The sequence below is a fragment of the Symphalangus syndactylus genome, chromosome 8, assembly GCF_028878055.3.
Source record: "Symphalangus syndactylus isolate Jambi chromosome 8, NHGRI_mSymSyn1-v2.1_pri, whole genome shotgun sequence".
NCBI classification, from domain to species: Eukaryota; Metazoa; Chordata; class Mammalia; order Primates; family Hylobatidae; genus Symphalangus; species Symphalangus syndactylus.
Window position 1 is genome coordinate 90856561 of NC_072430.2, and position 27435 is coordinate 90883995.

The window sequence follows — 27435 nt, forward strand, 5'->3', positions numbered from 1 at the left end:
CAAAAGTAAAGTGCATGTGGAAGAGAGTCAAGCAAGCAACTTGAGATTCAAATGCACAGTTTGATTTTGACTTGGGGTCTTATGTGTTGGCAGCTTCCAGGGTTGCTTTACTTCTCTGATTCTTCCTGCAGAGTGGGCTGTCTGCATGTGCAGTGGCCTGCTAGTACATGGGAGTGGCTGCATGTGCAGTGTGTTTATTGAAGTTGTACACATGCTCACTTGAGGCATTTTACCTTACCAGTCAAGTGTTCCTAGATGAAGGTCATATTTCAGTTAATCTCTGCTATTTTACCTCTTAATGCACATGCCTGGGCCCACTCACCCAACTCCTGAGATCTCATCAGGAAGCTGCTGATCACCAGTTTCAGATTTTCTATCTATTGAGAGACAGCCCTTCCCTGGTGCTGGTTGTGACCAGTTATTATTATAGAGAGACAGTTTAACAACTGCCTGACCATTCCCTGATGTTTGCCTGACATTCCTGGTGAGGGTGGGTCCTCTCCTGCCTTGCTCATGTCTGACTACTGACTGTAACAGTGGTTGTATTTGAAGGCTGACATGGCCTCTTACCATCTGTGAGACTTTGGTCAATTTTCATGACCTATCTGAATCTTCATTTTTTAAAACCAATAAAATGGATTTGATGTTACATATTTACAAAGGTGTATTGAGATTTTTGTGATCTATACATACAAGACTTGGGATATAACTGACCAATGGGTTCTTTTTGCCTACTTCCCAGATAGAGCCGATTTATCAAGGCAGGGGAATTGCAATGAAGAAAGAGTTTAGTTCACACAGAGCCAGCTGAACAGAAGATCAGTTTATTTATTACTCAAATCAGTCTCCCCCAAGAATTTGGAGGTTTTTCAAAGATCATTTTGTCACAGGATCGTTGGGGTGTCACTTTGCCAGCCAGAAACGTTTGTGGCTGGTAGCTCCTTTGCCCAAGTTTTGCTCTGGCCCACTGGGTTCATTCTTCCCACTTGGCCCAGGAGGCTGCATTCAGCTCACACTACTGGCCTGGATCCCATGCCTGCCAAGGGTGAGCCAGGCACAGAGCATTGAGAGGTGCATGAGCGAGTGAGTGTGGGTGAGTGAGGGGTGTGTGAATGAATGAATGGCCACTGCACACAGCCAGACATACCAACTGTGACAAGGCAGGCAGCTCCAGGCGCTGGCATGGGTGCTAGCTCCCTGCAAGGCTGTGGCTGGAACAGGTGTACCTCAAGTGGCTTCCACTACAGGCACCGGGGAACGCAGTGGCCCCTGGGAGCTTGGAGACTCCAGGAACCACAGAACCTCAAAGAGGGTATCTCAGCCTTGGCACAGCCTAGGTCTGGGCTCCCTGAAGGACTGCAGCTCTTCTCTTTCCTTCTTGTCACCTGCAATGTGGTGAGTGGAGAGGCATATTTCAGCCCTGTATGTGTTACAGCTCTTTCAGTCCCACCATTCAGTGGGGCCTGAGTTCTTATCCCATGTCCAGGAAAAATGAAGTACACAGACAACTGGAGGGTGAGCAAGATGAAGAGGTACATTATTTAGCAAAAGCACAGCTCTCAGGAGACTGTAGGATGGGTGTTATCAGTGTAGGTATAAATGATACCCCGAAGTGGGTAGCTCCTTTCCACAGGCAGGTCATCCCAATGAGTACAGCCCTCAGCAGAGAGGAGACCTAGAGTGGGTAGCTCCTATCCAGAGGCAGGTTGTCTCAATGTCTGTAGCCCTCAGCAGAGAGGAGACCCAGAGCGTGTAGGTAGCTCTTACCCACAGGCAGGTCATCCCGATGAATACAGCTCTCAGCGGAGAGGAGATCTGGAGTGGGTAGCTTCTATCTGCAGGTAGGTCGTCTCAATGAGTGTGCAGCCCTCAATGGAGAGAGGATACCTAGAGTGGGTAGCTTCTATCCATAAGCAGATCATCCCAACATCTCTGTGGCCCTCAGGTGAGAGGCAATCTAGAGTGGGTAGCTCCTATCCGCAGGCAGGTCATCCTGTCCTCTGCCTGAGTGTGGCTGAGTCCAAGGTTTTTATGGGCTTCAGATGGGAGGAAGTACATGCTGATTGGTCCATGAGTGGGCCAGGAAGATGCACCGTAAGTTCTCATTCTGGTCTGTGGAACTGGCAGCCTGGCCCCCATGCTTCAGGCCATACCTGAGGGGTGTTGAGGGGTACCTGCAATCCTGTGTGGAGCCACCCTCAGCCTCTGCTGTTTCCCTCCTGTGGCCATCAGTGCCCAAAGTCCAGAAGGGGCCTAGGCGGCAGGGGGCTGGCCTATCATTGCTGCCCTGAGTGTGTGCACATCGAGCTGGGTTGCAAAAGTGCCTGTTCTTGACCACAACTTTGCTTTGCCCCAGGGCGGCACCGGGAGCAGGGAGAGGCCAGACAGTGGAAGCAGGCACTTTCAAGCCTGTGAGGGAAGGGAGCTTCCTGGGCCTCTGAGAGCAGAGGGATGCTGGGGTCTGCAGCTGCAGCTGACAGGCTGCAGCTGTGCCCAGGAGTGTGGGCTCCTGCCCCACCAACTCGGTAGGGGCAGGGCTCCCTCTGGCCTTGTGGATTGTGCAGCCCTAGCTGTGCCTCCCCTGCTGCAGCTGGCATCCTCACAGTGGCTGCTCCACACGGGCTGTCGCTGCCATCAGTTTGGGGGAAGCAAGGGGCAGGGTGGCAGTGGCTAGGCAGTGGGTGCTTTCTGCTGATTGGCTGGGTTGGAGATGAAATCATTGGGAGTCAAAGCTGTCCTCTTGAGCTGAGTTGCTTCTGGGTGCTGCCACTGGAGTGGTGGAGCCATCAATTCAGACATTAAAAAACCTGAAAAGACATCTCAAATGGCCAGTCCTTAGGTTCCACAATAGTGATGTTATTTGCAGGAGTAATTCGGGAAGTTGCATATCTTGTGACCTCCGGAAAAATGGCTGGCAATCTACGCCTTAGAATTCAGGCTCCTCACATCCTCCTAACCTGATGATCTCATTACTTTACAAAGGCAGTTACATTTTGAGGAAGGGCTATTATTATTTAAACTATAAACTAAATGTCTGTCAATGCTAGCCCAGCCTTAGCCCAGGAATAATTAAGGCAGCTTGAAGGCAACAGGCATGAGGAAGGGGGTTGGCTAGATCAGATCTCACTAACTTATAATTGTGTTATAATTTTCGTAAAGGCAATCTCAGGCACATATATTTATTCTTTACCTTCATCTTTTGATTTTAAATTGTTACATATTTATTTTATAACTAAATACTATTAATGGGCTGAATTTATGATACGATGGAAAAATAGTTTGAGGAACAGCTTAAGACCCAAAGCTTATTTGGCCTTTTATTACTGAATGTTCTTCAATTTATCTCTTAAAAGTAATGATACTAATGACTACTCAAAGTAATTTGACCTCTCACAAGGTTTTCTATTATCATTAAAGATGCAAAGCAGATGTTTGGATAAACTTTACTTATCTCTATATCACCTTGGAATCTCTTCCTCATATTTACATTTGAATATATATGAGATTGTTGTTCAGGAAATTCAGTGTTTCAGACAGACTAGTGGAACCTCATTTTTAAGGTATGATTTGATATAATCTTCTCTTTGCTTTTCTCAATCAATTCTTCCCATCTCCACACTCTAAACTGAGATGATAATTGCTTTTAAGAGAGTAACGAGGCAGATGTAGGGCAATGGTTTACAAGCATAAGCTTTGATGAGAGGTGTCCTGAGTTTATGTCCTGTTTCCTCCATTTACTGAGGGTTAGCCATGGTTCATTTTCAATCCTCCACAACTCTCAGTTACCAATATGTATAAAATAAAGAAAACAACATTATCTCTTCAATGAGGTTTTTTTTTGAAGAGTAAGTAGAATAACGCACTTAAAAACTAACACAATGCATGGCTCATTACCCCCCAGCACATTTTAGTTCTTGTTATGGTTAAAATTTTTATGAGGAGGTATACTGAAATATGTTTGTGGCTGTGTGTGTGTGTGTGTGTGTGTGTGTGTGTGTGTGTGTGAGAGAGAGAGAATAAGAATAGTGTTTGGATAACATTTAATGTTTTAGACTCTGGAAGGGATCAGAGCTTTTTGTTTTGTTTTTTTTTAGTTTGGTGGGTTGAACCTTCCCTAGGACTGGGTGATTATTACAAAGGTTATATTTGTATTTGTATTTGAAATGTCTTTGTTATGATCCAGAAGCAATTTAAGGCCCAGTTTAACAAAGAACAGACAAGGTATAACAACATTTTGATAGCAATATTGAGGCTCAGTCAACATTGACTAGAATTTTTTATCTGATGTGCTGTTCTTGATACAAATTTTGGGTAAAAATAGGTTTATGCAAATGTATTGCAGCATAATCTTTATATTTCTTATCAGTGTACTCTAATGTTTGAAGTGCTCTCTAATCATGGAATACTAATTTTTATTACCAGTTACATTAAGTGATACACAAGCTCTGTACTGGACACATTATTTCATTTTATTATCTCAAAGTAGCTAACTATTTTCCCGATTTTACATATTAGCAAATGGACTTTGAGAGCTAACTTACCCAAGGTCACATGTCTAGGGAATGGCAGAGGTGGATGGTGACTGACTCCAGAACCCGTTTACAGGGGAAGAGAAAGCATCTTTCACAGAGATGTGATACATGCTTACAAAGGCACTTTCATGGTGATACAAGCTCTTTCTTAGGCAGACGTTATCAAGATCTGTACTTAAGGAGTAAGACCAGAGGTTTAAGTAAAAACAGGCTTTAGTTTTCATTTTCCTCAACATATGTTAGTTTCTTTTCTTTTTTTTTAGGAGACAGGGTCATGCTGTGTTGCCCAGGCTGGAGTGCAGTGGTGCGATCATGGCTCACTGCAGCCTTGACCTCCTGGGCTAACTCATCTTTCCTTCTCACCTTCCCAAGCAGCTGGCATGTGCCAGTACACCCAGCTAATTTCAAGTTTTTTGTAGAGATAGGGTCTATGTTGCCTAGGCTGATCTTGAACTCCTGGCCTCAAGCAATCCTCCTGCCTTAGCCTCCTAAAGTGCTGGGATTACAGACATGAGCCATCATGCTCAGCCTTGTTTTCTTATATACCTAATGGATAATACTTCTTGATATTTTAGAGAAGGATTTTTGATATTTTGTATATTTGGCACTGAAAAACATCTTCTGCTTTCCAGACAACAGAAAAAAATAAAAGAGCTAGCCATGCAGTAGTGGCATTTAATTCTAAGAACTTTGACTACATTTGGAATGTGTTAAATCTATGTAACTTGAAAGTGTTACAAGATTCCTACAGTGCTGCTGTGACAACCAGAAATCCCTGCAGCTGCCTCTGTCTGGGTGTTGCACAGCCCATCAGGCTGCGCTCGGCTTGCGCCTGCTCAGATCCCACACCTGCTGTGGCTCCACGCTCAGCCTGTGGCTGGACTGGGCATGCTACAAGCGGCTTCTGTGTTGGGTGCTGGCATCTAGACTAGGGGAACATGGTGGCACCCAAAAATTTAGAGATGCCAGTGATCACAGAGCCCCAAGGGATGTTACAGCTCTTGCTTGGGGAGTCCTGAGGTCTGAGCTTCCAGAAATGTTGTAGCTTTCCACTCCCATAGCTTAGAGAGTGGGAGCATGTTACAGCTATTTTATTCCCACCATCCACAGCCCATTGGGCAGAAGTTAGGGTTACAGCTTGTTTGTTTCTGCTGCCCGCAGTTTGGTGAGTTCCAGGTTCTTGTCCCATGCCCAAGAAGAATAAGGTACACAGACACTGGAGAATAAGTAGGGCAGAGAAGAATTCTATTGAGCAACAAAAGGAAAGTTCTCAGTGGAGAGGGGACCCTGAAAGCAGGGTAGCCATCTGTGATGCTGAGTCTGGAGTTTTTGTGGGCTTAGAATGGGGAAGTGCATGCAGAATAGTCTATGGGTCATCTTGGAAAAAGAAACATTCAGTTGGTTAAAAGGCATCATCCAAAAGGAACCAATCGAGAGACAGAGAGTAAGACAAAGATAGAAGTTCTCACTCTGTTCATGGACTCTGTCCAGAACTGGCAGTTCAGTTTTCAGGTTTCAGGATTTCTTTGGCTTGAAGGTTGGCACCGAAAGGGGACCTATTTTTGACTGTCTAGGAATTTGTCTGTCTCCTGTTGCTATTGATAGCACTAGACTTAGTGAAACACAATAAAAATGTATTTTCCTTAAGAGAAAACCTCAGTCTTCCCATTATTCACTGCTGTCCTTTCTTCTTTTTTAATTGATAGGAAAAAATAGAGTAATATTGTGCCTTAATAACAAATACAGCCATGTGTAACTTAACAATGACAATACACTATGAGAAATGCATTGTTAGGTGATTTTATTGTTTTGTGAATATCATAATGTACTTATACAAACCTAGATGGTATAGCCTACTGCACACCTAGGTTATATGGTATAGCCTATTGCTCCTAAGCTACAAGTCTGTACAGGATGTTACTGTGCTGGATACTGCAGGCAACTGTAACACAATTTTTACGTGTCAGTGCATCTAAACTTATCTAAGCATAGAAAAGGCACAACAAAAAGACCATACAAAAGATTTTTTAAAAAAATAGTACACTTGTAAAGGGTACTTACCATGAATACAGCTTGCAGGACTGGAAGTTGCTATGAGTGTGTGAATGTGAAGCCCTAGGACATTACTGTATACTACTGTAGACTCTGCAAACACTCCACAGTGGTATACTTAGGCTATATTAAATTTAGGAAAAAATATTTTTCTTTCTTCAATAAGTTAACCTTAGCTTACTATAAGTTCATAAACTTAAACTTTTTGATTCTTTTGTAATAACACTTAGCTTAAAAGAAACACATTGTACAGCTGTACACAATTTTTTTCTATCCTTATTTGATAAGCTTTTTTCTATTTAAAAAATGTTTTACTTTTTACTTTTTAAACTTTTTTTTTTTTAAACTAAGACACAAATATAAACATTAGCCCAGGCCTACACAGGGCAGGATCGTCAATATTATTGTCTTCCACCTCCACATCTTGTCCCACTGGAAGGTCTTCAGGGGCAGCAGCATGCATGGAAGTGTCATCTCCTAAGATAACAATGCCTTTATTTTTTTTGGAATACCTCCTGAAGGACCTGCCTGAGTCTTTTTACAATTAACTTTTATTTTTGTATGTAGATGGACTGCATTGTAAAATAATGATTAAAAAGTATAGTAAATTCATAAACCAGTAACATAGTAATCTATTATCAAGTTTTATATGCTGTACCTAATTATACATGCTATACTTTCATAAAACTGGCAGCACAGGTTTGTTTATACCAGTATCACTATTAGCACACGAGTAACACATTGCACTGCAACACTATGATGGCCATGATGTCACTAGGCAATGGGAATTTTTTAGCGCCATCATAATCTTCTGGAAGATTATATATATGGTCCATCAATGACTGAAATGTTGTTATGGAGCACTTAACTGTATTGAAATTTATTTCGTTTTACCAAGAATAATGAATTCTTCATTATTATATGTATTTGTGTGTAGTTCCTAAGTTTAACAACAGTTTTGTACTGTTATTTAGATATGTTGAATGACATTTAAAGACTATGACATATGCATTCTAGGATACAACATGTTGCAATTTGTACCTTTTTCTCTCCAGTGTCTGTATTTATGTTGAAAGTCCAGGTGAATGACATCATCAGTCGTCAGTACCTGAGCCAAGCAGTTGTAGAAGTGTTTGTAAACTACACGAAGACAAATTCCACAGTAACTAAAAGCAATGGAGCAGTGCTTATAAAAGTACCCTACAAATTAGGACTTAGTTTAACTATTATTGCTTACAAAGATGGCTACGTGTTGACCCCTCTGCCTTGGAAAACCAGAAGAATGCCAAGTAAGCACTTAAACAGTTTTTTTTGTTTGTTTTTGCTAAATGTAAATGAATTTTTTTCTCTGTTTAGGGGATATCTTGTTCTGGTAAGCTGAAAATGAGAATGCTTAAGTCAATATAAGGAGGTTAGAAGGGAGTGCTACTTTGAAGAAAACATTGTCTTAGTCTTTTCAGGCTGCTATAATGAATTACCCTAAGCCGGGTAGCTTGTAAACAAGAGAAATTTATTTCTTGCAGTTCTGGAGTCTGGGAAGTCTAAGATCAAGGTGCCAGCAGATTCTGTGTCTGGTGAGGGCATTTTTGTTTATAGATGATATCTTCTGTGTCCTCACATGGTAGAAAGGGCAAACAAATTCTCTTGGGCCTGTTTTAGTTCTGAGAAGCTGCTTGCAAGCAAGGGTCTTATGTCCCAACAGGTAAACTATCTGAAACCTCCCTAACATATTATTATAGATTTATTTTTAAAAATTGGCAAAAATAATCTTTAAAGAATAAATGTGTAAAGATACATGGGAATCTTTTAAAAATACATCTCCTAGGGGCAATTTGCCATTACAGACAACTAAAATATTATATATCTACAAAATTAAGAGTGAGTGATATTATGCTATAAGTTGTATTATGGTACAAATTGGACATTTAGTATTTATAAAATATTATCTATGATAAGATGCCATTAGAAATCATTGAGAAAAGGTTGCATAGTCATTACATTATAGATATATTTTGGTTAACTATTTGGAATAAATTAATTGGATCCATATGTGAAAATATATTGCTTAGATCAAATGTGGAAAATAATTATATTAAATATAAGAATATAAACTATCTGACCTTTCAGTTAGGATGGTCTGTTTAAACTTAAAAGCAACAAAAGATGCCATAAGCTATATACGAACATATTATTTTAATAAACTCCTGTATGTCATAAACATAAAAAGCAACAGGTTGGAAAAATATTTGAAACAGTAAGGCATAAAGTCCTTAATATGTAAAGAATTCATACAAATCAATAAGAAAATGCCAAGACCCTAACTAAATAAGGTAAATGGACAAAATCATGGGCTATCAATTTTCAAAACAGGAAATACAAATGGTTAGTAAATATGACAACATGCTTTAATAATCTAACATCAGTACACCAAAGAAATACACACTTAGATTTTTTTACCTTAAAAATGTTGTTAAATGATTATCTTTAATATTGTCAAACAAGATAGGATCAGCATTCTCAAACATTCTTGGTAGAAATACAAACTGGCAAAATTACCTGGATAACAATTTTTGAAATGTATGTGTCAAAGTCTTCAAAATCTTCATAAACTTTGACCCAGTATTCCACTTTATGAATCTGCACAAATAAAAGTATGTTAAAATATTAAATACAGTGGACAGGCATTCATGCACCAGGAAGCTGATGCAATATTTTTGTAATAATAGTGAATGGAAGCATTATAAATCTATGGGATTAATGCAGTAAATAAGTGAATCCTGATACCTTAATAAATGAAATATGTGAGTTAAAAATGTTATGAAAAGTATCTTTTGAGAGAAATACTTATGTTATTAAATGAAAAAGGCAGGGTAATAGTATTCTGTATACAATATCATAATTAACTATTTTAAAAAATCACAGGAATACCCAACAAAGAGCTATAATAAAATATTATTAATGATTGTTCCTGTGGTGGTATTGCAGTGATCATCACTTTCATCTTATTTTCTGTGTTCAAGTTTTTCACAGTGGGTATTACATCCCATTTATAATAGGAAACAATTTTCACATGAAAAGAAATCTGACTGTGTTTGAGGTTCAGAAAGATTCTCCTCATGTTTAATAGAGGTGTGACTGAGAAAGTATCCAAATATGGAATAATCACCTTGAGGTTCAAACTGTGACCCTCCCACCTCTCCAATTTAATGCATTAATCAGTCTAAATGTTAATGTATTCTGTAATTGAAATTACATTTTTATTTGGTAGTTCTCTTTTCCTATGAAAGAAGAAAAGTATATTTCATTTTAACTCCACCCATCATTGTATACTTTGTGTTTTACTTTTTTCCATATTTTCTTTAAATTCTTTGAAATATCTCAAATAAAAGTATTTCCATGCAACTGTGTTTTCTCTTAAAAGATCTGAGGATGCCATGCTATTTCTATTAATTTTAAATACACAGCATACAGGAAAGATATCAAATGAGAACTCGTGCTTTGGGAACTCCTCAAAACTGATTTTTCTTTTGGAGAATTGAGAACTCCTCAAAACTGATTTTTCTTTTGAAGGATTGATAAGTTTGATTTGATCTTGCTTATAAAATGGTCTTTTGTCCCAGCTTCTTGCTCCAATCTTGAAATAATATCTTTCAGGTAATCTGCACTTAACTCATCCCAACAGGTAGTTCAGGTGCCTATGTTTGTAGGCAGGTTCACCTCCATCCTGCATTACTACTAAAGGTTGCCTTTGAATCATTTTGTGCATTAAATTGTTTCCTTCTCTGCCAACTTGGGATCCTTTTGGCAAACCACACCGTGTGCAGAAGAGCATTGTGTTCTTATGTGGGATGGTAAAAATGAAAAGTGGATATAGTTTATATCTAGAGAAGCTTGAATCATGGAGCCAAGAAAAAAAAATTTAAAAAAATCTTAATAAGTAACAATTAGAGAAAATATATCAGGGGGTTATTCAAGCATTTAACTTGATCATTTATATCTGGGGTTACAGAACATCATTCATCACCTTGGTATAGACTACTACTATCAAATAGAAAAGATTAGTAAAATAAATAGTGATAACCAATGTTTTCTTCTCACTTTGTGACTTTTCCTCCATCGTATTTTACATCCATTCTTCCTTTGTTTTGAATTGCTCTTCCCATCAAATATTTGTTTCCCTGCCCACACACACTTTTTGAGACTTGCTGTTACAGAACTATATTTGTCCTAGTTTTTTTTCCCCCTCACATTAAGTAAAATATTCTAATTGTGCTATATTTCACAGTATATTCATCAGTTACACTTTCACTGTTCCCGCAAAGCCAAGCAAATATATGGCTATTTGAAGACACTGTTTTAATTACTGGAAAATTAGCTGGTAAGTACCATACTTCTTACTAAATAAACACTTAAAGTTATTGTCGTATAACTGTACTTCTTCACTAATAATCAGTGTGAATTATAACGAGAAAAATCTAAATTGATCAGTATGATTAGCACTGACTGTAAGTTGATCTGAACTGATACTTATTTTACTGTCAAATGAATGGTGTGGGTTTTTTGTGTAGCAGGAGTCATTTTTTCCTTTACTATTGTAGCCCCTCAAATAGGCACACTGTAGAGAACTTCTGTTCTTCTTTCCAAATCACATTTCTTACTGGGGCTTCCATGGTGGGAGAAATTGAGGAAAGGGCAGGACACATATTGTTCAGGCCTTTGGGGCTAATTTACAGATTGCCTCCTTCCTGCCTCCAGCATTAAATTTGTCGCTTTTTGGGAGATGCCTAAGACTTGGTAGTTAAGTATCTGCTCTGTAGATGTGATTTGCCTCACTTGTGTATCCTAAGGAGAAGGGTGCAGAAATCATGTTTTGGGTACTGATTCAAACTGTGTCCTCCAATTCTGCTTTACCAACCATGAAGATGATTGTTTCATCCTAACTCCCCGCATGCCTTAGAAACCTCAGAATTCTATGACTCTTTTATTGCATATTCTAGGAAACCTCTATAAATGACAACAATTTGCTTGTTTGTTTTGTATTGGTAAATTAATGTTTAGGTCTAAAGTGTAACAGGAATGACTGATAAAGTGAGAAAGCCCTCAAGGTAGAGTCCAGTAAGAGCGTCATGGTAAAAAGAACTCTCTGTGAAAGTTCTTTTCATTTTTAGATGCTGTCTTCTCTATTCCTAAAGTATTCAACCAGAAAATTTACTATTATTTGGGAAAAAAATAAACTAGGGCTTGATGAATCTTGAAGCAATTTACTGAGTGAGGCTGTAGAATCTCTTACTTATGAAATACCAAGACATTTGAAATACCAAGTCAGTTGCCAGATTTTTTTTTTCTTTGAGATGGAGTTTTGCTCTTGTTGCCCAGGCTGGAGTACAATGGCACGATCTCAGCTCACTGCAACCGCTGCCTCCCAGGTTCAAGTGATTCTCTTGCCTCAGCCTCCCAAGTAGCTGGGATTACAGGCATGCGCCACCACACCCAGCTAATTTTGTATTTTTAATAGAGATGGGGTTTCTCCATATTGGTCAGCGTGGTCTTGAACTCCTGACCTCTGGTGATCCACTTGCCTCAGCCTCCCAAAGTGCTAGGATTATAGGCACCTGACCAGCACTTTTTTTTTTTTTTTTTTTTTTTTGAGACAGTGTCTGGCTCTATCACCCAGGCTGGAGTGCACTGCTACAACTTCTACCTCCTGGACTCAAGTGATCCTTCCACCTCAGCCTCCCAAGTAGCTGAGACCACAGTCATGTACCACCATGCCTGGCTAATTTTTTATTTTTTGTAGAGATGGAGTTTCACCATGTTGGCCAGGCTAGTCTCAAACTCCTGACCGCAAGTGATCCACCCATCTCAGCCTCCCAAAGTGCTGGGAGCTACCATACCTGGCCTTGCCAGAATTTTGAGCTAGTAATTTTTGCTGTGTATGGCAGAATGGTGGATGTGGAGCCGTGTGTGAAAGAATGGAAAGTAAATAAGAATCACAAGTATACAGAGAGGCTCTGTTTAATGCTGTTGGGGCCTTAATGAAATTAGCTTCTTCACAGTCCCTCTTCAGTGTTTGTTTTGATGCATCTCTACCCCTTACTGGCATCTTCAAACCCAATTAAAAATCATAGTTTATGCTGGAATACATGAAATGGATCTGTGTGACCACGTCCCGTACCAAACCTTTGCCACTGTACCAAGCAATGGTAAGCACTCATTTGTCTGGAAAGTACTGGCCATGCCTTGGCAGGTTTCCATGTGAACACTGTGAGTCCTCTTGAATTCTCAGATCACTTCCTTTTACTGTCTCATTATCCTAAAAGGTGACCCATTTGTAAGGCCAGGCAGGAAAGTATGACTGTTTCATAATGATGTTAAATCTTTCTGTAAAAAATACATATCCTTACTGCTGAACTTCCATAACATGTTTCATTAGGTTTGTACAGTGGAAATTAAGCCTGTGTGTTTATGTATTTATGGCAAAAGGAGAAACTAGAAAATTTAGGAACGTACAAAACCTTACAGAAGCTCAGCTAGACATTTTGCTTAGTGTGCATGTATTCAGTTGTAAGAAATGTGGTCTTCAAAATAATTAAGCCACATATTTTAAAAGAGCAAGTCGTAGGTAGTACCTGTGAGTGATCAGAAGGCTTTAGATTGTATCCTCAACAACCAAACAGCATATAATTATGTTACTTTTCTTAACTGTTTTCCAGGTATTATTTTTCTAGCTTCACACACACACAAAAACTATAAACTGAGAAGTCTTACATTGTTTCATTTATACTTTGTCATGTAGCTCTTTTAAAAACTGATGTCTTTTCTATGCTAATAATTTAACTGATTGCTTCTGTCTTCATCAGTGACCTTCCTATAAAGTTCAAAGCAAAAGCTGATGTTTCTGATAATTTTCAGGTGTAAGAGTTGATCTTTGAATTATTAAATTCAAAATCTGTTGATTACAGAAATATCAATATTGTCACTGAATTCTCACTTGATAAATAATGTTAGAAGATACTGAGATGTTTATACTTAGGAAAAATTCAGTTACTGAGATATTTACAAATTGAGTACCTGGCATTTGAAAGACTTTTAATGCATGGTTAGTTAACCGATAAACTTACCCACTTAAGTATGTGACTGAATATCATCAGAGACACTTTTCTGTTGCAAGTTACTGAAAACCCAGTCCTAATCTAGCTTAAGCCCAAAAGAAGCATTTATTTATTTCTCTTATAGGTGTTAAGTGTAGGAATAGGACGAACTTTAGACATGGCTCAATCAGGACTTCAGTAGAAATAATTGAAAACTGGTTCTCAATTTCTCAACTCTCCACTCTTTAATGCTGCCTCGATTTTTAAACAAGCTTTAATTTTTGATTGCAAGATGGCTGTTACAACCCTGGATGTGTACCTGCTCACATAAAATCCAGTCCAAGCAAAACACACATTACATCTCATTAACTGTGCTTGGGACAGGGCCCATCATTGAATAAATCACTGTGGCCAAGAGAATGAGATGCTTTTAATTGGTTTCAGCCCATTCTGGCATGCACCATCAACTCCACTACTGTTACAGAAATGAGACCCCAAGTGAAACACATGGGCTAAAAATGGTCAGTGTGGGGTTCCCTAGAGTGGAAAGAAAAGGGTGAGGAAATTCTGGGCAGCAGAATCAATCAGTGCAAAGGTGCCTTGTGTCATCTAAAGAAAGGAAAATTTCTTAGTTCTGCATTTAAAATAATTACATGAGAAGATGCTAATGATGTTTAGCAATAATTATAATTGCCTCTTTTAAAGTAAAACGTCCTGACCAATGCGGCCATGCTTAACATGCCTTTATCTCTTTGTTAATGAGGTTTCCTTTTTTCCAGATGCCAAATCTCAACCAAGTGTTCAGTTTTCAAAAGCCTTAATTAAACTTCCTGACAACCATCATATTAGCAATGTTACCGGCTATCTTACAGTTCTACAACAGTTTTTGAAAGTGGACAATTTTCTGCATACAACTGGAATTACTCTCAATAAACCAGGTATTATCTACTTTTTGCATAATAAGTTATAAGAAACATTAGTACACAAATCTTTCATCAAATATTTAGTTATTTATAATAGCTTATAATATATAAGCTATGGATAATACACATCATTTGAGACATAAATCTAGTTATTAAAATGTATATAATAAAAAATTCCCTTTAATGAAATATATATTATTCAATGAAAGAAAAATTCAACATACATTATTTCAAATGTATGGAAATTTTTATTTCTTTTAAATTTATTAAATTTTATTTGATCCAAAGCAGGTAAGGTATAGAAAATAGTTATGATTATTGTATAGCTTTGAAAATTTAATACATTTAAAAATTAAAATTCATTTTGTATTTTTTTCATAATTTGACCTATTCATTTTTATCCAACTGATGAGAAGTGTCAATAATTGAGATAGAAAAAAGTTTATAGATTGGAGTAAGCTATTGTAAATATCTGCTATTCTCTGTGCAAAATATAAATATTGAAAATATATGTATTCCAGAGTCAACAGCACTCATATATTTCTATAAGGCTGTCATAATATAAAAGTTAGTGGAACAGTGGAATTTTATATTTAAAAATACATTCATAAATAAACCCTTTAAAAACATCATTTCCCTCTGTACATCCACACTTGTTCTACCATTTTTTTTTTCTTTGGAGACAGGGTCTTGCTCTGTTTCCCAAGCTGGAGTGCAGTGGCATGATTTTGGTTCACTGCAGCCTTAATCACCCAGGTTCGAGTGATCTTCCTACCTAAGCCTCCCAAGTAGCTGGGACTACAGGCATGCACCACCACACCCAGCTAATTTTTTTTTTATTTTTTGTAGGGATGGGGTTTTGCCATGTTGCCTAGGCTGGTCTTTAACTCCTGTGCTCAACAATCCGCCTGCCTCAGCCTCCCAAGGTGCTGGGATCACAGGCATGAGCCGCCTCGCCAGGCCTGTTCTACCATTTTTACCACTCATTGTAACCTAACTGAAAATCCACTGTTTAAAAATCACCTCAAACAGTCTATAATTCTGATAGTTTCTTTTTTTTTTTCAGATATTTTGTTCATTTCATTTGAGGAACACCCAGCAATGAGTGATAACATGAAATAAGTATTTTGGTTAGATAGAGTTTTGTTTTGTTTTGCCTGTTGGAATTGATGCTATCAGTGCCCCAGCCAGATGACACTTATTCTTCTGTTACAAACCTGCTTTTCCTGCTGCACACATCTGTGACTGCCTGAGGGCATTCCTTGGTTCCAAGAAGCAGACTTGGCCATCACATGGGGCAAGCTGTCAACCAATGACAGACAAGAGTTGGTGTGGTTAGGACAACTCTGAGCCAGTGTGTGTCCCCAGTGGAACTGAGCTGGAGTTACCACAGTGATAACCTGCTTGTTAACACATCCTATATTGGCTCCCTTCCTTCCTGCTGAATTACGCTTAGTGATAGGTGCTTCCTGGGATTACCTACCAAATAAACTATTTGCACTCAAATTATTATCTCAGGATCTGCTGCTTGAGGAAGCCAAACTAAGACATCTGCCAAGATTTTCCAGATGTAACCTACAGGATGCTGTAAATAAAAGCATTTACTAGAATGGTATCTGTACACACTATCACAAATGAAGCTCATGGCGCTGGAGGATGTTCATGGACAAGACTCACTAGATTCAGTGGGAAAGGGTCAGAATGAACTCTGTTCCCCAACACTCTATTACCTACTTTTGAGAGTATTCATTAAAAGTTTTGATTATCCTGAGAATGCTGCTATCATTTTAAAAGTTCTAGAGCAGTGCTGCCAAATGGAAATATTCTTCTCTGTCCAACATGTGGCTGTTGTGCTCTTGAAACATGACCAGTGCACTGAGAAACTTAATTTAAATAGCCACATGCAGCTAGTGGTCACTCTATTAGATTACACAGTTCTAGAGTTCTGTGAGGATAAAAATGTCCTTTCATAAAAGTTCTGTTCTCCTTCTCATTGTTTTTTTCAGTCTTTTTCCCTTGCACCATTCTTTTCTCCTCTGACTTGACTTTATCTTAAATGCTGGTGTGTCAGTTCCAACAGTTTGTAAAGCCACTGACTGCACGGAGCTGAGGGGTGAGGTTGAAGCAGGCACTTCAGAAAGCCAGCCAACTGGTTTTACTGAGTAGTTTGATGTAGTTACTTAACAATTTATATAACATTTGATTTGTGCTTGCAGTGGATGACTTACCAGCAATACCAGCCTATAAAATACATATGGCACTGCTTTGCTCATTTAATATTAGTCTTTCAGGTAATTTAGTACAGTTAATTCTTATATTTAATTGAAAATTTTCAGTAAGCCACTACTTGCCCTGTTTGATGGCTGAAGCCATTCCAGATGATAAGTAGTCATGATAATGAGGAATCTTTCTGTGGCTGCCAAGGCCCTCCACTCTTGCTTGTCTCCCCTGCTGCCCTCTAGCCCTGTGGCCACCTTTCTTTCCTGCACCTGCCAAGATCACTTCTAATTTGGAGGCTTTGGACTTGTTTATTCTGCCTGGAAAGTTCTTGAAGGTTCTTCCCATTTGGCTGCAGCTCAGATGTGCCCTCCTCAGAGAGCAGGCCTTTCTTGACCACCTAATTATGTTCGTTTTCTAGATTATCATGCACTTACATTTGGGTGGGGGGAAAAAAAGGATATTTGATAGGAATTATTATGAAAAAAGTATTGCAGACAATATCAGAAATTATATATTTACTGTGTCTTTGGGGCCCATATGAGTGCATGGTGCTAGTAGGGACTTTGTAAATATTTGTTAAATGAATGAACAAAATTCTAGTTTTGAAGCCAAAGATTCAAAAGTGTAGACCAAAAGCAAATAGATAAAAAGTATACTTTCTCCATCTATTTGTAGAAATACTGTAATTTTAACATCTATATTTTTATTCTTCATAAATATTCTGGTATATATTATAACTTTGTTTGGCATTGCTAATATTTCAAAAGCAAAAGAAAGGCACTTTCTGCTCCCTCTCTCCACCCAGAGTAACAGACATCTATAGATAGTTCCTGATATTTAAGAAAGCGTATTGTAAATTGTATAATTAAATCTTTAAAACCTTAGGCAAAACAATATAACCAATTCTGTTATCTCCCTTTCTCCTACTTTTCAAGCTTTGAAGTCCAGTATTATATTTAAAATCTAAGTTTATATTCTTTCAATTGTATGAATAATCAAGTATATTATTAAGACAATTTTTATCAAGTAATATTACAGAGATTTTGTTTCACGTTTAATTGACAAACCTATCCATTAAAAATTGTACTTTTGATCTGAATGCTTTTTATGTAAGAAGTACAACTTTTAATCTGAATGCTTTTTATGTAAGAAGTGCAGCTGGATCTGTGGGTTCTAGCACTCCTTGAAACAGATGGTCTTGGAAAAGAGAGGGCAAGATATTTCAAATCCACATCTGCATTGATGGTGTATGATAGAGCCTTTATGAGTATGGTACTATAATGAGATGGGGTTTCTTTGGTTGTTGCTTTTTAGAGTTATAAAAATATTGAATTGGATTCTAGTGCCCTTACATCAGATGACTTAGATAACTTAGGCTCATATTGATTTGTCAGTGTTACATTGCATAGCCTATATTTAGACAATATTTTAAAATTACATTTAAAAAATCCTTAATGTGTATTCAGTATCTATTTGATGTTAAAATAAATAGTTCCTCTATTTCACCAAGGGTTATCTATTTTAGACCTATAATAATTAGGTAACTACCACCTCTGTTTACATATGATTTTAATAAACCGTCTTCTTTTATAGGTTTTGAAAACATTGAATTGTCTCCTCTTGCTGCAATATGTGTGAAAATATATTCTGGAGGAAAAGAACTAAAGGTCAATGGCCCTATTCAAATTTCTCTTCCTCTTCTACGTCTGAATGATATAAGTGCAGGGGATCGCATACCTGCTTGGACATTTGATATGAACACAGGTATGTGAGCTAGGTTAAATTAAATATTCTGAATATTTTACATATTTGTCAATTGACTAGCTGGATGTTTTATCTTAGAACTTGATACAGCTCTAGTTTTTTAGTAACATCACAAATGTATTTGTTAGTGACCAAAATTGACTTCACTTTGATTAGTATAATACAACCATTGGGGAAATGATGGGAATACACATGTCAAAAAATAGCATTATTTATTCATTCCCTTACCTTTTCGTAGCACCACCATTTTGAGGTAGAAATAATTTTTTTAAGTTATCTCTCTTCTTAGAAGTTTGTTTTTGTTTTGATAAGCTCGTAATACCTATCTAAAAGCATGGTTTAAGGCAATTGGGAAATGTATGCTAGTTTCATGAAAATAAATAACATTATGTTATTAAGAGATAGAAAAATTGTTTTTCCAAAGAAACCCCTTAGATACTAGTTTTGTTTTCTGTGTTTCACCTCCTAAATAGCAGCTGGAAATATATGTATATTTTCATCCTTAGCTTCCCTTTGTTTTTGTTCATGGGTTCCCATGTAAATAAGGTAAGAGTGTAAGTTACCAAAAAAAGAAAGAAAAAGGAAAATGATCAGCCCACAACTGAAAAGTTTAGAGGTAGGACTTCCTTGGGTGAGTCATGCTACAGTCTAGATAGTTTCACAGGGCTTGGGCTTGGTGTCTCTGCTCCTTCACTCTCATCTGTTTGCTCTGTATTAGCACCTTTCTAGGATAGGATTTCCCTTTAGACTGACAAGAAGGCTGTAGGTGCTCTAACGTTATACTTTGCCAGGTTGAAGGCCAGTAGAGAAATTTTCTTAGGAGCTATATATAGCAGAAGCCCTTGGACTCACTGCATTCCCATCTTAGAACCTGTCTTTGTGACCTGCAAATTGAATGCACAGATTTATTTAGACTTCAGGTCACATGTTGAAGCTGGATGGAACCCTAAACTAATCATGTTGACTGAGAATAGGGCACAATAGATCCTCAGAACTTGAAACAGGATTTCCTGTAGGTAATAAGGCCCCCAAAACATAAGTTTTCACTATAGAGAATATAAGCAGTAATATATCTATGTTTTAAAGAAAGTGTGGAAACTATATTACCATGATAGTATACTACTCAAATCATTAGATTAAGAACTCTAAGATTTAGAGTCTAGTCTGTTTACCAGCAGCACTATTTGGAATAAGTCATTTAACTTATTTGGGCCTCAGTTTCCTGATTTGTTGAATAAGGAAGTTGTGTTAAGGCACTTAAAAAAAGAATATCTGTTGTTTGAGTCCTAGTTGCTGATTGTTCTTTCTGGCCAAGGCATTTATCTCTAATGTACCTTTCAGTGACAACATTTTTTGAATTGATTTATCACTGATGTAACACTTGTGGACTATTTAAAAGCAATAGATTAAATTATTCTCATTTTCAAGTTTCTCTACCTTATTACTTTTTTACATATTGTAGATAATTCACTATAATAAATCAATAAACCATAATACAAATATACACCAAACTCAAATAGCTTTGTTATGCCATTTATAAATAAAACTTATAAAATGTACAGGTTTTACTGAATTCTTTTTTCTTTTGACAGCAAATTTTACTGGATGAGGTAACATTTATTGAAAGTTTAGAAGATCTAGTTCTATAAGAACAATACCAACAGTACTAGACCAAAACAATATTTAGTAAAAAATTAAGGCCATAAAACAGTATATTTAATCAGAGTATCAGATAAGAGCTATCTTAATATGCACAGTTTAAATAGGATCCGGAGAGTCATGATTTTTCTAAGTATGTCTATGTCCTTAGTTTATTTTATTATTATTTTTTTTTCGAGACAGAGTCTTGCTCTGTCACCCAGGCTGGAGTGCAGTGGCGCACTCTCAGCTCACTGCAACCTCCATTTCCCAGGCTCAAGCAATTCTCCTGCCTCAGCCTCCTGAGTATGTGGGATTACAGGCATGTGCCACCATGCCTGGCTAATTTTTGTGTTTTTTTAATAACTATTTTGTTTTAATATAAAATGACAACTTTTTTGGAATGACAGTTCTTAATTGGTATGCCAAAAACATGTATTAATATCAAGAAATGTGAAAATTTAGTACTTTTTAATTTTAAAACTCACAAAATTGATAAGTTTTTCATGAATTCCATGATTAAGGCTTCATGATCCACTTATTTGAAGGTCTGATTCTAAGGTGAGTTTCTTTCAGTACCCATTACAATAATAGGTGTCATAATTGATAATTTTTGTGTTTTTAATAGAGACAGGGTTTCACCATGTTGGCCAGACTGGTCTTGAACACCTGACCTTGTGATCTGCCTGCCTTGGCCTCCGAAAGTGCTGGGATTACCAGCTTGAGCCACCTCTCCTGGCCATCCTTAGTTTATTTACAGTGTTTTTTGGTCACAACAAGTCATTCTAATTATTCTATTATAGTATATACTATATTATAATATGATATGATATATATTAGCCTATGATAATATATTGCCACAGTTTTCATAATCTTTGAAAAAGTCCCATAATGTATTCTATGCATGACCATCAGTTCTTAAGATATAACTGTAACTAGTATTTTTTACATACCTTTTTAGGTGCTTGGGTAAATCATGGTCGGGGAATGGTCAAGGAACATAACAATCATTTAATCTGGACATATGATGCACCACATTTGGGCTACTGGATAGCAGCTCCACTTCCAGGAACTAGAGGTATTGTAAAAAATGAAAGTAATTAAAACATGTAATCCAAACAGTCTTGCTGGAATGGATAGCAGCAGACATCAGTTTTATTCTAAGCATTGCCACTTACCAGCTGTATGACAATGGGAAGGGAACTTGATCTCAGCTTACTTTTTTTTTTTTTCATGTGTATAAGATTAAGCTCCATGAACTCTAAGGTCTCTTATAGTTATATCTGATGAATCTGTGAAGAATGAAGTTTGTTCAAATCAAGTATTTTCTTAGTTTACTTTTTTTTATGAATAAATTCTGCCCGAATCAGTTAGAGCTTTTGGTTGCAAGCAACAGAAAAAGATTTTGACTAATTTGACTAATTTAAAAACACACTATATTAGAAGGATGTAGGGAGTTCATAGGATCCTAGGAATGGCTGAAGAACCAGATGCTAAAAGGCAGGACTCCTTGCTGTGCCAGATGGCCTAGTTAGCAGGCCTGTTTGACTACCTTTGCCACGTTGCTGCTGTGTGGTGGCTGGCTCTAACCCCTTTCCAGTATTCTTCTTATACTGTTCCTGATCATTCCAGGGCTGAAGAATGATCATCCCATTGGCCCACTTTTGGGTCTCGAGCACACATGTTACTTGGTGGGGATTGAGGAGGAGAGGAAGGGCTCTCGGAAGTCTGCAGACACTATCATTCAAGAAAAGACTGAGGATGTATTAAATCAAGCTTGTCCAACCCCCAGCCCACAGCCAGCTTTGAATGAGACCCAACACAAATTTGTAAATTTCCTAAAAACATTGAGGTTTTTTGTGATTTTTTTTTTGAGCTCATGAGCTACCAATGTATTTTATGTGTGGCCCAAGGCAGCCAAAAGATTGGACACCCCTGTACTAAGTGAAAATTGGTCTGACATTTTGAATAGAAGAAAGACGGAGGCTGGGGAGCAAAACCATGAATTGTCCACTAGGGAAGATCTGTTCATATTCTAGGAAAAATGAGCATTTTATTTCCTTATATTTAACATGTTGTCAAATTATCTAGATAATTTGTACCTCAGGAAACCCTACATTGATCTCAAGTTGTGTACATTCCTCAAAATATTCAAACATTGCATATTTTAGCCATTAAATTTTGAAAAAAGAAAAATTCTCCAACCTGCGGTAGTCTAGACTGGTTGCACTGTCAGCCTGCTACCACTTCCTGGGCCTTTTCAGTATGTGTTGGCATAAATCAAATTGCTTCTTGGCTTTCCCTACCACCAGCCTTGGTGAGTCAATTATGATAGCTTATTTTCCTTTATTCCTGTAGGTTTGTGTTTTTACAGAATAAAAACAAAGCAAAACATTTAGTGTTATTTTAGTGAAGATTTTAGAGTAAAAGTTGAATGCATGTATATCATAATCTTCAGTCATTTTTCAGAGATAATTCTTTTGGTTTTTCAAGTGTTTTGGCTCACAGCTGAGGGGTAGTTGCTACCTGGGTATTTCATACTGATTAGGAATAGTCCTAGTACTTACCCTGATCCAGAACATGGATGACATTTTACATATGTTTATCTGCAGCATTTTGTCATCTAACATTATTATGACTGTCTATTATTTTGAAGGCTATCGGTTTTCTCTAGTTTTTAAAATCAAGTTTGATTTTTATTTTCATTCTGTGTTGGCAAGTTTGAATTTTCTTTTTTGTTTGGGTCTTGCTGTGTTGCCTGCTCAGGCTGGGCTCAAATTCTGGATCCTCCCACCTCAGCCTCTTAAGAAGCTGGGACTAATTAGCCATATGTAATCAAGAGAAATGTTATTTTTATTTCTATTTGAACTTAGTGCTTATAGGATTATTTATTCAGAAACCAGAGGGTGGTTACTTTTGCTTTTCATGATGCAAAATGTCATACAATCTTGCCAGCTGTCTGGCCTTATCCCATTCTATATTTGCAACTATAATGAAATATTGATGAAAAACAATATTTAATTTCATACAACTCATTTCACTTTTAATAAAAATAACGAGCATTTCAGTTTTATAGAGAAATGTACTTACACTAAAAATATTCTAAAATAACTGAATTATATAAGACAGCATTATGAATTACAAAAGCCAAAATTATTTTCTAAAACCACATGGAAGTTCTGTTCCAGATTATTTGTTGGAAAAGATGTTGTTTGGATGAGTACTAAAATAAAAGTATGAGATTCTTGTTTAGTTTGAATTACAGACCTTCTAGTGATGCTTTTGAAGAATTTATTCTGCAAGCCTGTCAGTCAAAGGAATACTACATTAGAAGTATGGATAACTTGATGATAGCCCTTACTTTGTAATTGGCTGAGTGAGCTTGAAATAGGTACTTACTGAGCATTAGTTTTCTTGTTTTTAAATTGGGAGAATTGGATATTGTGTTAGTCTTCTCAGGTGGCCATAACAAAATAACTGCAGAGTAGTAACTGGCTATTAACAGAAATTTATGTTTTCACAGTCTGGAGGGTACTGTCCAAGGTCAAGGTGCTGTCAGGGTTGGTGAGGCCTCTTCCTGGCTTCTAGATGGCCACTTTCTCAAGATGTCTCCACATGGCCTTTCCACACACCAACCAATTCTCCAATTTTCAGTGGACGTTGATTATATCCTATAATTCAATTCAATCCTGACATTATCTACCTACAGTTAGCATCAGACCCCTCAGGTTAAGGGTTTAATCCCATAGGACCGCCCCCATTTCAGGTGCTCATTGCAAGCAGCAGGTTCTCAGTTTACCCATACCATCTGATTTGGCTTCAAATGGGGGGTTTGCACAATTCTCTCCTCAGGTTTGATAATTTGCTATGATGGCTCACAGAAATCAGGGGAACACTTACTTACACTTACCAGCTTGTAATAAAGGATACGGATAAAGAGCAGATGAAGAGGTACATAGGGCAAGGTCTGTAAAGGCCCTGTGTACAGGAGCTTTTTCCCCCATAGAGTTGAGGTATATCACCCTTCTGGCCCAGGGATGTGTTCATCAACCTGGAGGCTTTACAAACCCTATACTTGAGGAATGTTGATGGAGGCTTCCTCGTGCAGGCATGATCAATTATTAACTTAATCTCCAGCCATTCTCCTTCCTGGAGTATGAGGGGTGGTGCTGAAAGCTACAAGCTTCTAAGCATGGCTTGTTGGTCACCAGCCCCCAAGCATGAGCCTGCCCAGAGTCAAGTTTTAGAACAAAAGATACTCCCAACACTCAGAAAATTCCAAGGGATTTAGGAGCTCTATGTTAGGAAACAGGGTCAAAGACCACATAATAGAACAAAAGACACTCCTAGACTCCCTGTTGCTCAGGAAATTCCGAGTGTTTTAGAAGCTCTGTGCCAGTAACTAGGGACAGAGACCAAATATATATATGTTGATTATGACACAATCCTTAATGTCCCTAAACATTTTAGGATGTATTACTATAAAATCAAAATTTTCTTATGATCAGCTAGAGTTTGCAGAGCTGCTTTAGTTATAAATATGGTTAATTTGTTTTTTAAAGTTTAAATAGAATTCTAGAATTCCTTGGAAAAAAATTAAGTGCAAGAGATTAATTTTTCAGATTGCTGTAGGAGAGTATGTGGTTGAGTACAGAGTTTAATAAACAAGTGTTTTAAATGTGCATTTTAAATATACTTGAATGAAAATAATGGTTTTCTACCTAACTCCTTCTAGACATGCATGCACACACATGCACACGGATACAGATACATTCTCTTGCTACTGCCATACATATAGGATTTGGGGCAAACTCAATATGTCAACATCCTGTTTCCAAATGTGAGTTTTGTTGGATTCCTGTGGAGTGAACATTGTTAGCATTACTCCATTCTGGAAGCAAACTCATTTATGCCTAGTTATAATCAAACCAACCCTTCATAGAAATCTACAGACAGCAAAAAGCTACTCTCATTGCTTTTTTGTTTGACAAAATTTCATATTGTACAGTGCTGTGCTTGTTTGCCTATTAAATAAGATAGATCAGTCACCGTCTGTGAAATCATGGCCAATATTAGAGTGCCCGTTTTAATATAACCTTAAAGCTTCATTCAACAATAGTGTGGTATAGCTAAAACTGAGTGCTTATCATGAGCCAAGCACTGGTCTCAGTGTTTCACAAGTATTTACTCATTTATTCCTCAGCAGCTCACATGGGTTAGATATAACTGTTACTGCTCTGCAGATAGGGGAACTAGACACGAAAGAAATTAAACTTTCCCACGACTACATAAAAATAAATGGTGAGGTGAGAGTTCCAATTCAGACACTTTGGCTCTAAAGTCTACATGCATAACTGCAATACTGTTTCTCCAAATCTTTTATCAAATTAGTGCAAAATTTGAAAGATAAAGAGGTGGTGGTCCCTCAATTTCTTCAGTGTGCTCAGTGCAGGTGGGAGCCTCATGCTGGATGTTTTCTCATGGTAAAGATGACCAGAAACCAGTTGCGCCACCACTCACTCTTCTTACCCTATCTCCCTGAATACATATTAGAATGTAATTGATACTGATAAGTAGACTTATTATATACCTTTTTGAGCACAATGAAGTCTTTGTGATATTGAAACAGATTACCTCAAGATTAGCTGCCCAATAGCATTCATTTTTATCATGTTTTTAAATTTGTTATCTTTATGGGTACATGATAGGTGTTTATATTTCTGGGGTACATGAGCTATTTTGATACAGGCATACAGTGCATAATAATGCATAATAATCACTTCAACATAAATGGGGTATTACCTGAAGCATTTATTTGTTATAAACGTTTTAATTATACTCTTTATTTTTAAATGTACAATTAGTACATTGTCTGTGTTTACTCTGTTGTACTATGAAAATACTAGATCTTATTCATTCTAACTAACTAACCATACCTACTCTCCCCCCAACCCCACACTACCCTTCCCAGCCTCTGGTAAACCATCATTCCACCCTCAATTTGCAGCTGTTTTAATGTTTAGCTCCCACAAAGGATTGAGAACATGCAAAGTCTGTTTTTCTATGCCTGGCTTATTTCATTTAACACAATGTCCTCAACTCCCATTCATGTTGTTGCAGATGACAGGATCACATCCTTTTTTATGGTTGAATAGTACTCCATTATGTATATATACCACATTTCCTTTATCCATTCATCTGTTGATAGACACTTCAGTCACTTTCAAATCTTGGCTATCGTGAACTGTGCTGCAATGAACATGGGCGTGCAGATATCTCTTTGATACTCCTCTAGCGCTTCTGGGTTAGTGTCTTCCCGAGCAAGGTGGTCTCGGCAACTGAGTTCCTTTCTTTTGAGTATATATCTAGCAGTGGGGTTGATGGGTCATATGGTAGCTCTGTTTTTTTGAGGAACATCCTAATTGTTCTCCATAGTGACTATATTAATTTACATCCTCACCAACAGTGTATGAGGGTTCCCTTTTCTCTACATCCTCACCAGCATTCATTATTGACTGTCTTTCGGATAAAAGTCATGTGAACTGGGATAAGATGATCTTATAGTAGTTTTGATTTGCAGTTATCTGATCAAATATGTTGAGCCTCTTTTCATATTCCTGTTTGCCATTTGTTGTTTGTCTTTTTTTGAGAGATGTTCTATTCAAGTCTTTTGCTCATTTTTTAATGGGATTATTAGAATTTTTCCTCTTGAGTTGAGTTCCTTATATATTCTGGTTATTATTTTCTCCCATTCTGTGGGTTATCTCGTCTCTTTGTTGACTGTTTGCTTTGCTCTACAGAAGCTTTTGATGTTATCCCATTTTTGCTTTGGTTGCCTGTGCTTGCAGGGTATTACTCAATAAATCTTTGCCAAGATTTATTGGAGAGTTTCCTCAATGTTTTCTTTTGGTGATTTCATAGTTTGAGGTCTTAGATTTAAGTCTTTAATCTATTTTGATTTGATTTTTGTATATGGTGAGAGATAACAGCGTAGTTTCATTCTTCTGCATAAGGATATCAAGTTTTCCCAGCACTATGTATTGAAGAGACTGTCCTTTCCCCAATATATGTTCTTGGCACCTTTGTTGAAAATGAATTCACTGTAGATGTATGAATTTATTTATAGGTTCTCTGTTCTGTTCCATTGGTCTATATGTATGTTTTTACCAGTAGCATTCATTTTTATGTTGAAATCATCCTAGTCAGCTTTTACTG

At 37.4% G+C, this 27435-nt stretch overlaps 1 protein-coding gene and 1 long non-coding RNA gene across 2 annotated transcripts in view; one reads left to right on the forward strand and one right to left on the reverse strand.

Annotated features, from left to right (window-relative positions):
• FAM171B (family with sequence similarity 171 member B) overlaps nucleotides 1-27435 on the forward strand; it is a 73904-nt gene that overhangs the window by 40748 nt on the left and 5721 nt on the right. The window contains exons 2-6 of the mRNA XM_055289957.2: nucleotides 7640-7873; nucleotides 10870-10962; nucleotides 14455-14613; nucleotides 18412-18582; nucleotides 21182-21298. Of these exons, the coding sequence (XP_055145932.2) occupies nucleotides 7640-7873; nucleotides 10870-10962; nucleotides 14455-14613; nucleotides 18412-18582; nucleotides 21182-21298 (774 nt within the window). The remainder of the gene's footprint in view (nucleotides 1-7639; nucleotides 7874-10869; nucleotides 10963-14454; nucleotides 14614-18411; nucleotides 18583-21181; nucleotides 21299-27435) is intronic.
• Nucleotides 9091-23996, reverse strand: LOC134737462 (uncharacterized). Its single transcript, XR_010122387.1, has 4 exons — nucleotides 23620-23996; nucleotides 21174-21292; nucleotides 15816-15900; nucleotides 9091-9221 (listed from the first exon to the last, which is right to left on the reverse strand). It is a non-coding gene; the product is annotated as an uncharacterized lncRNA (long non-coding RNA).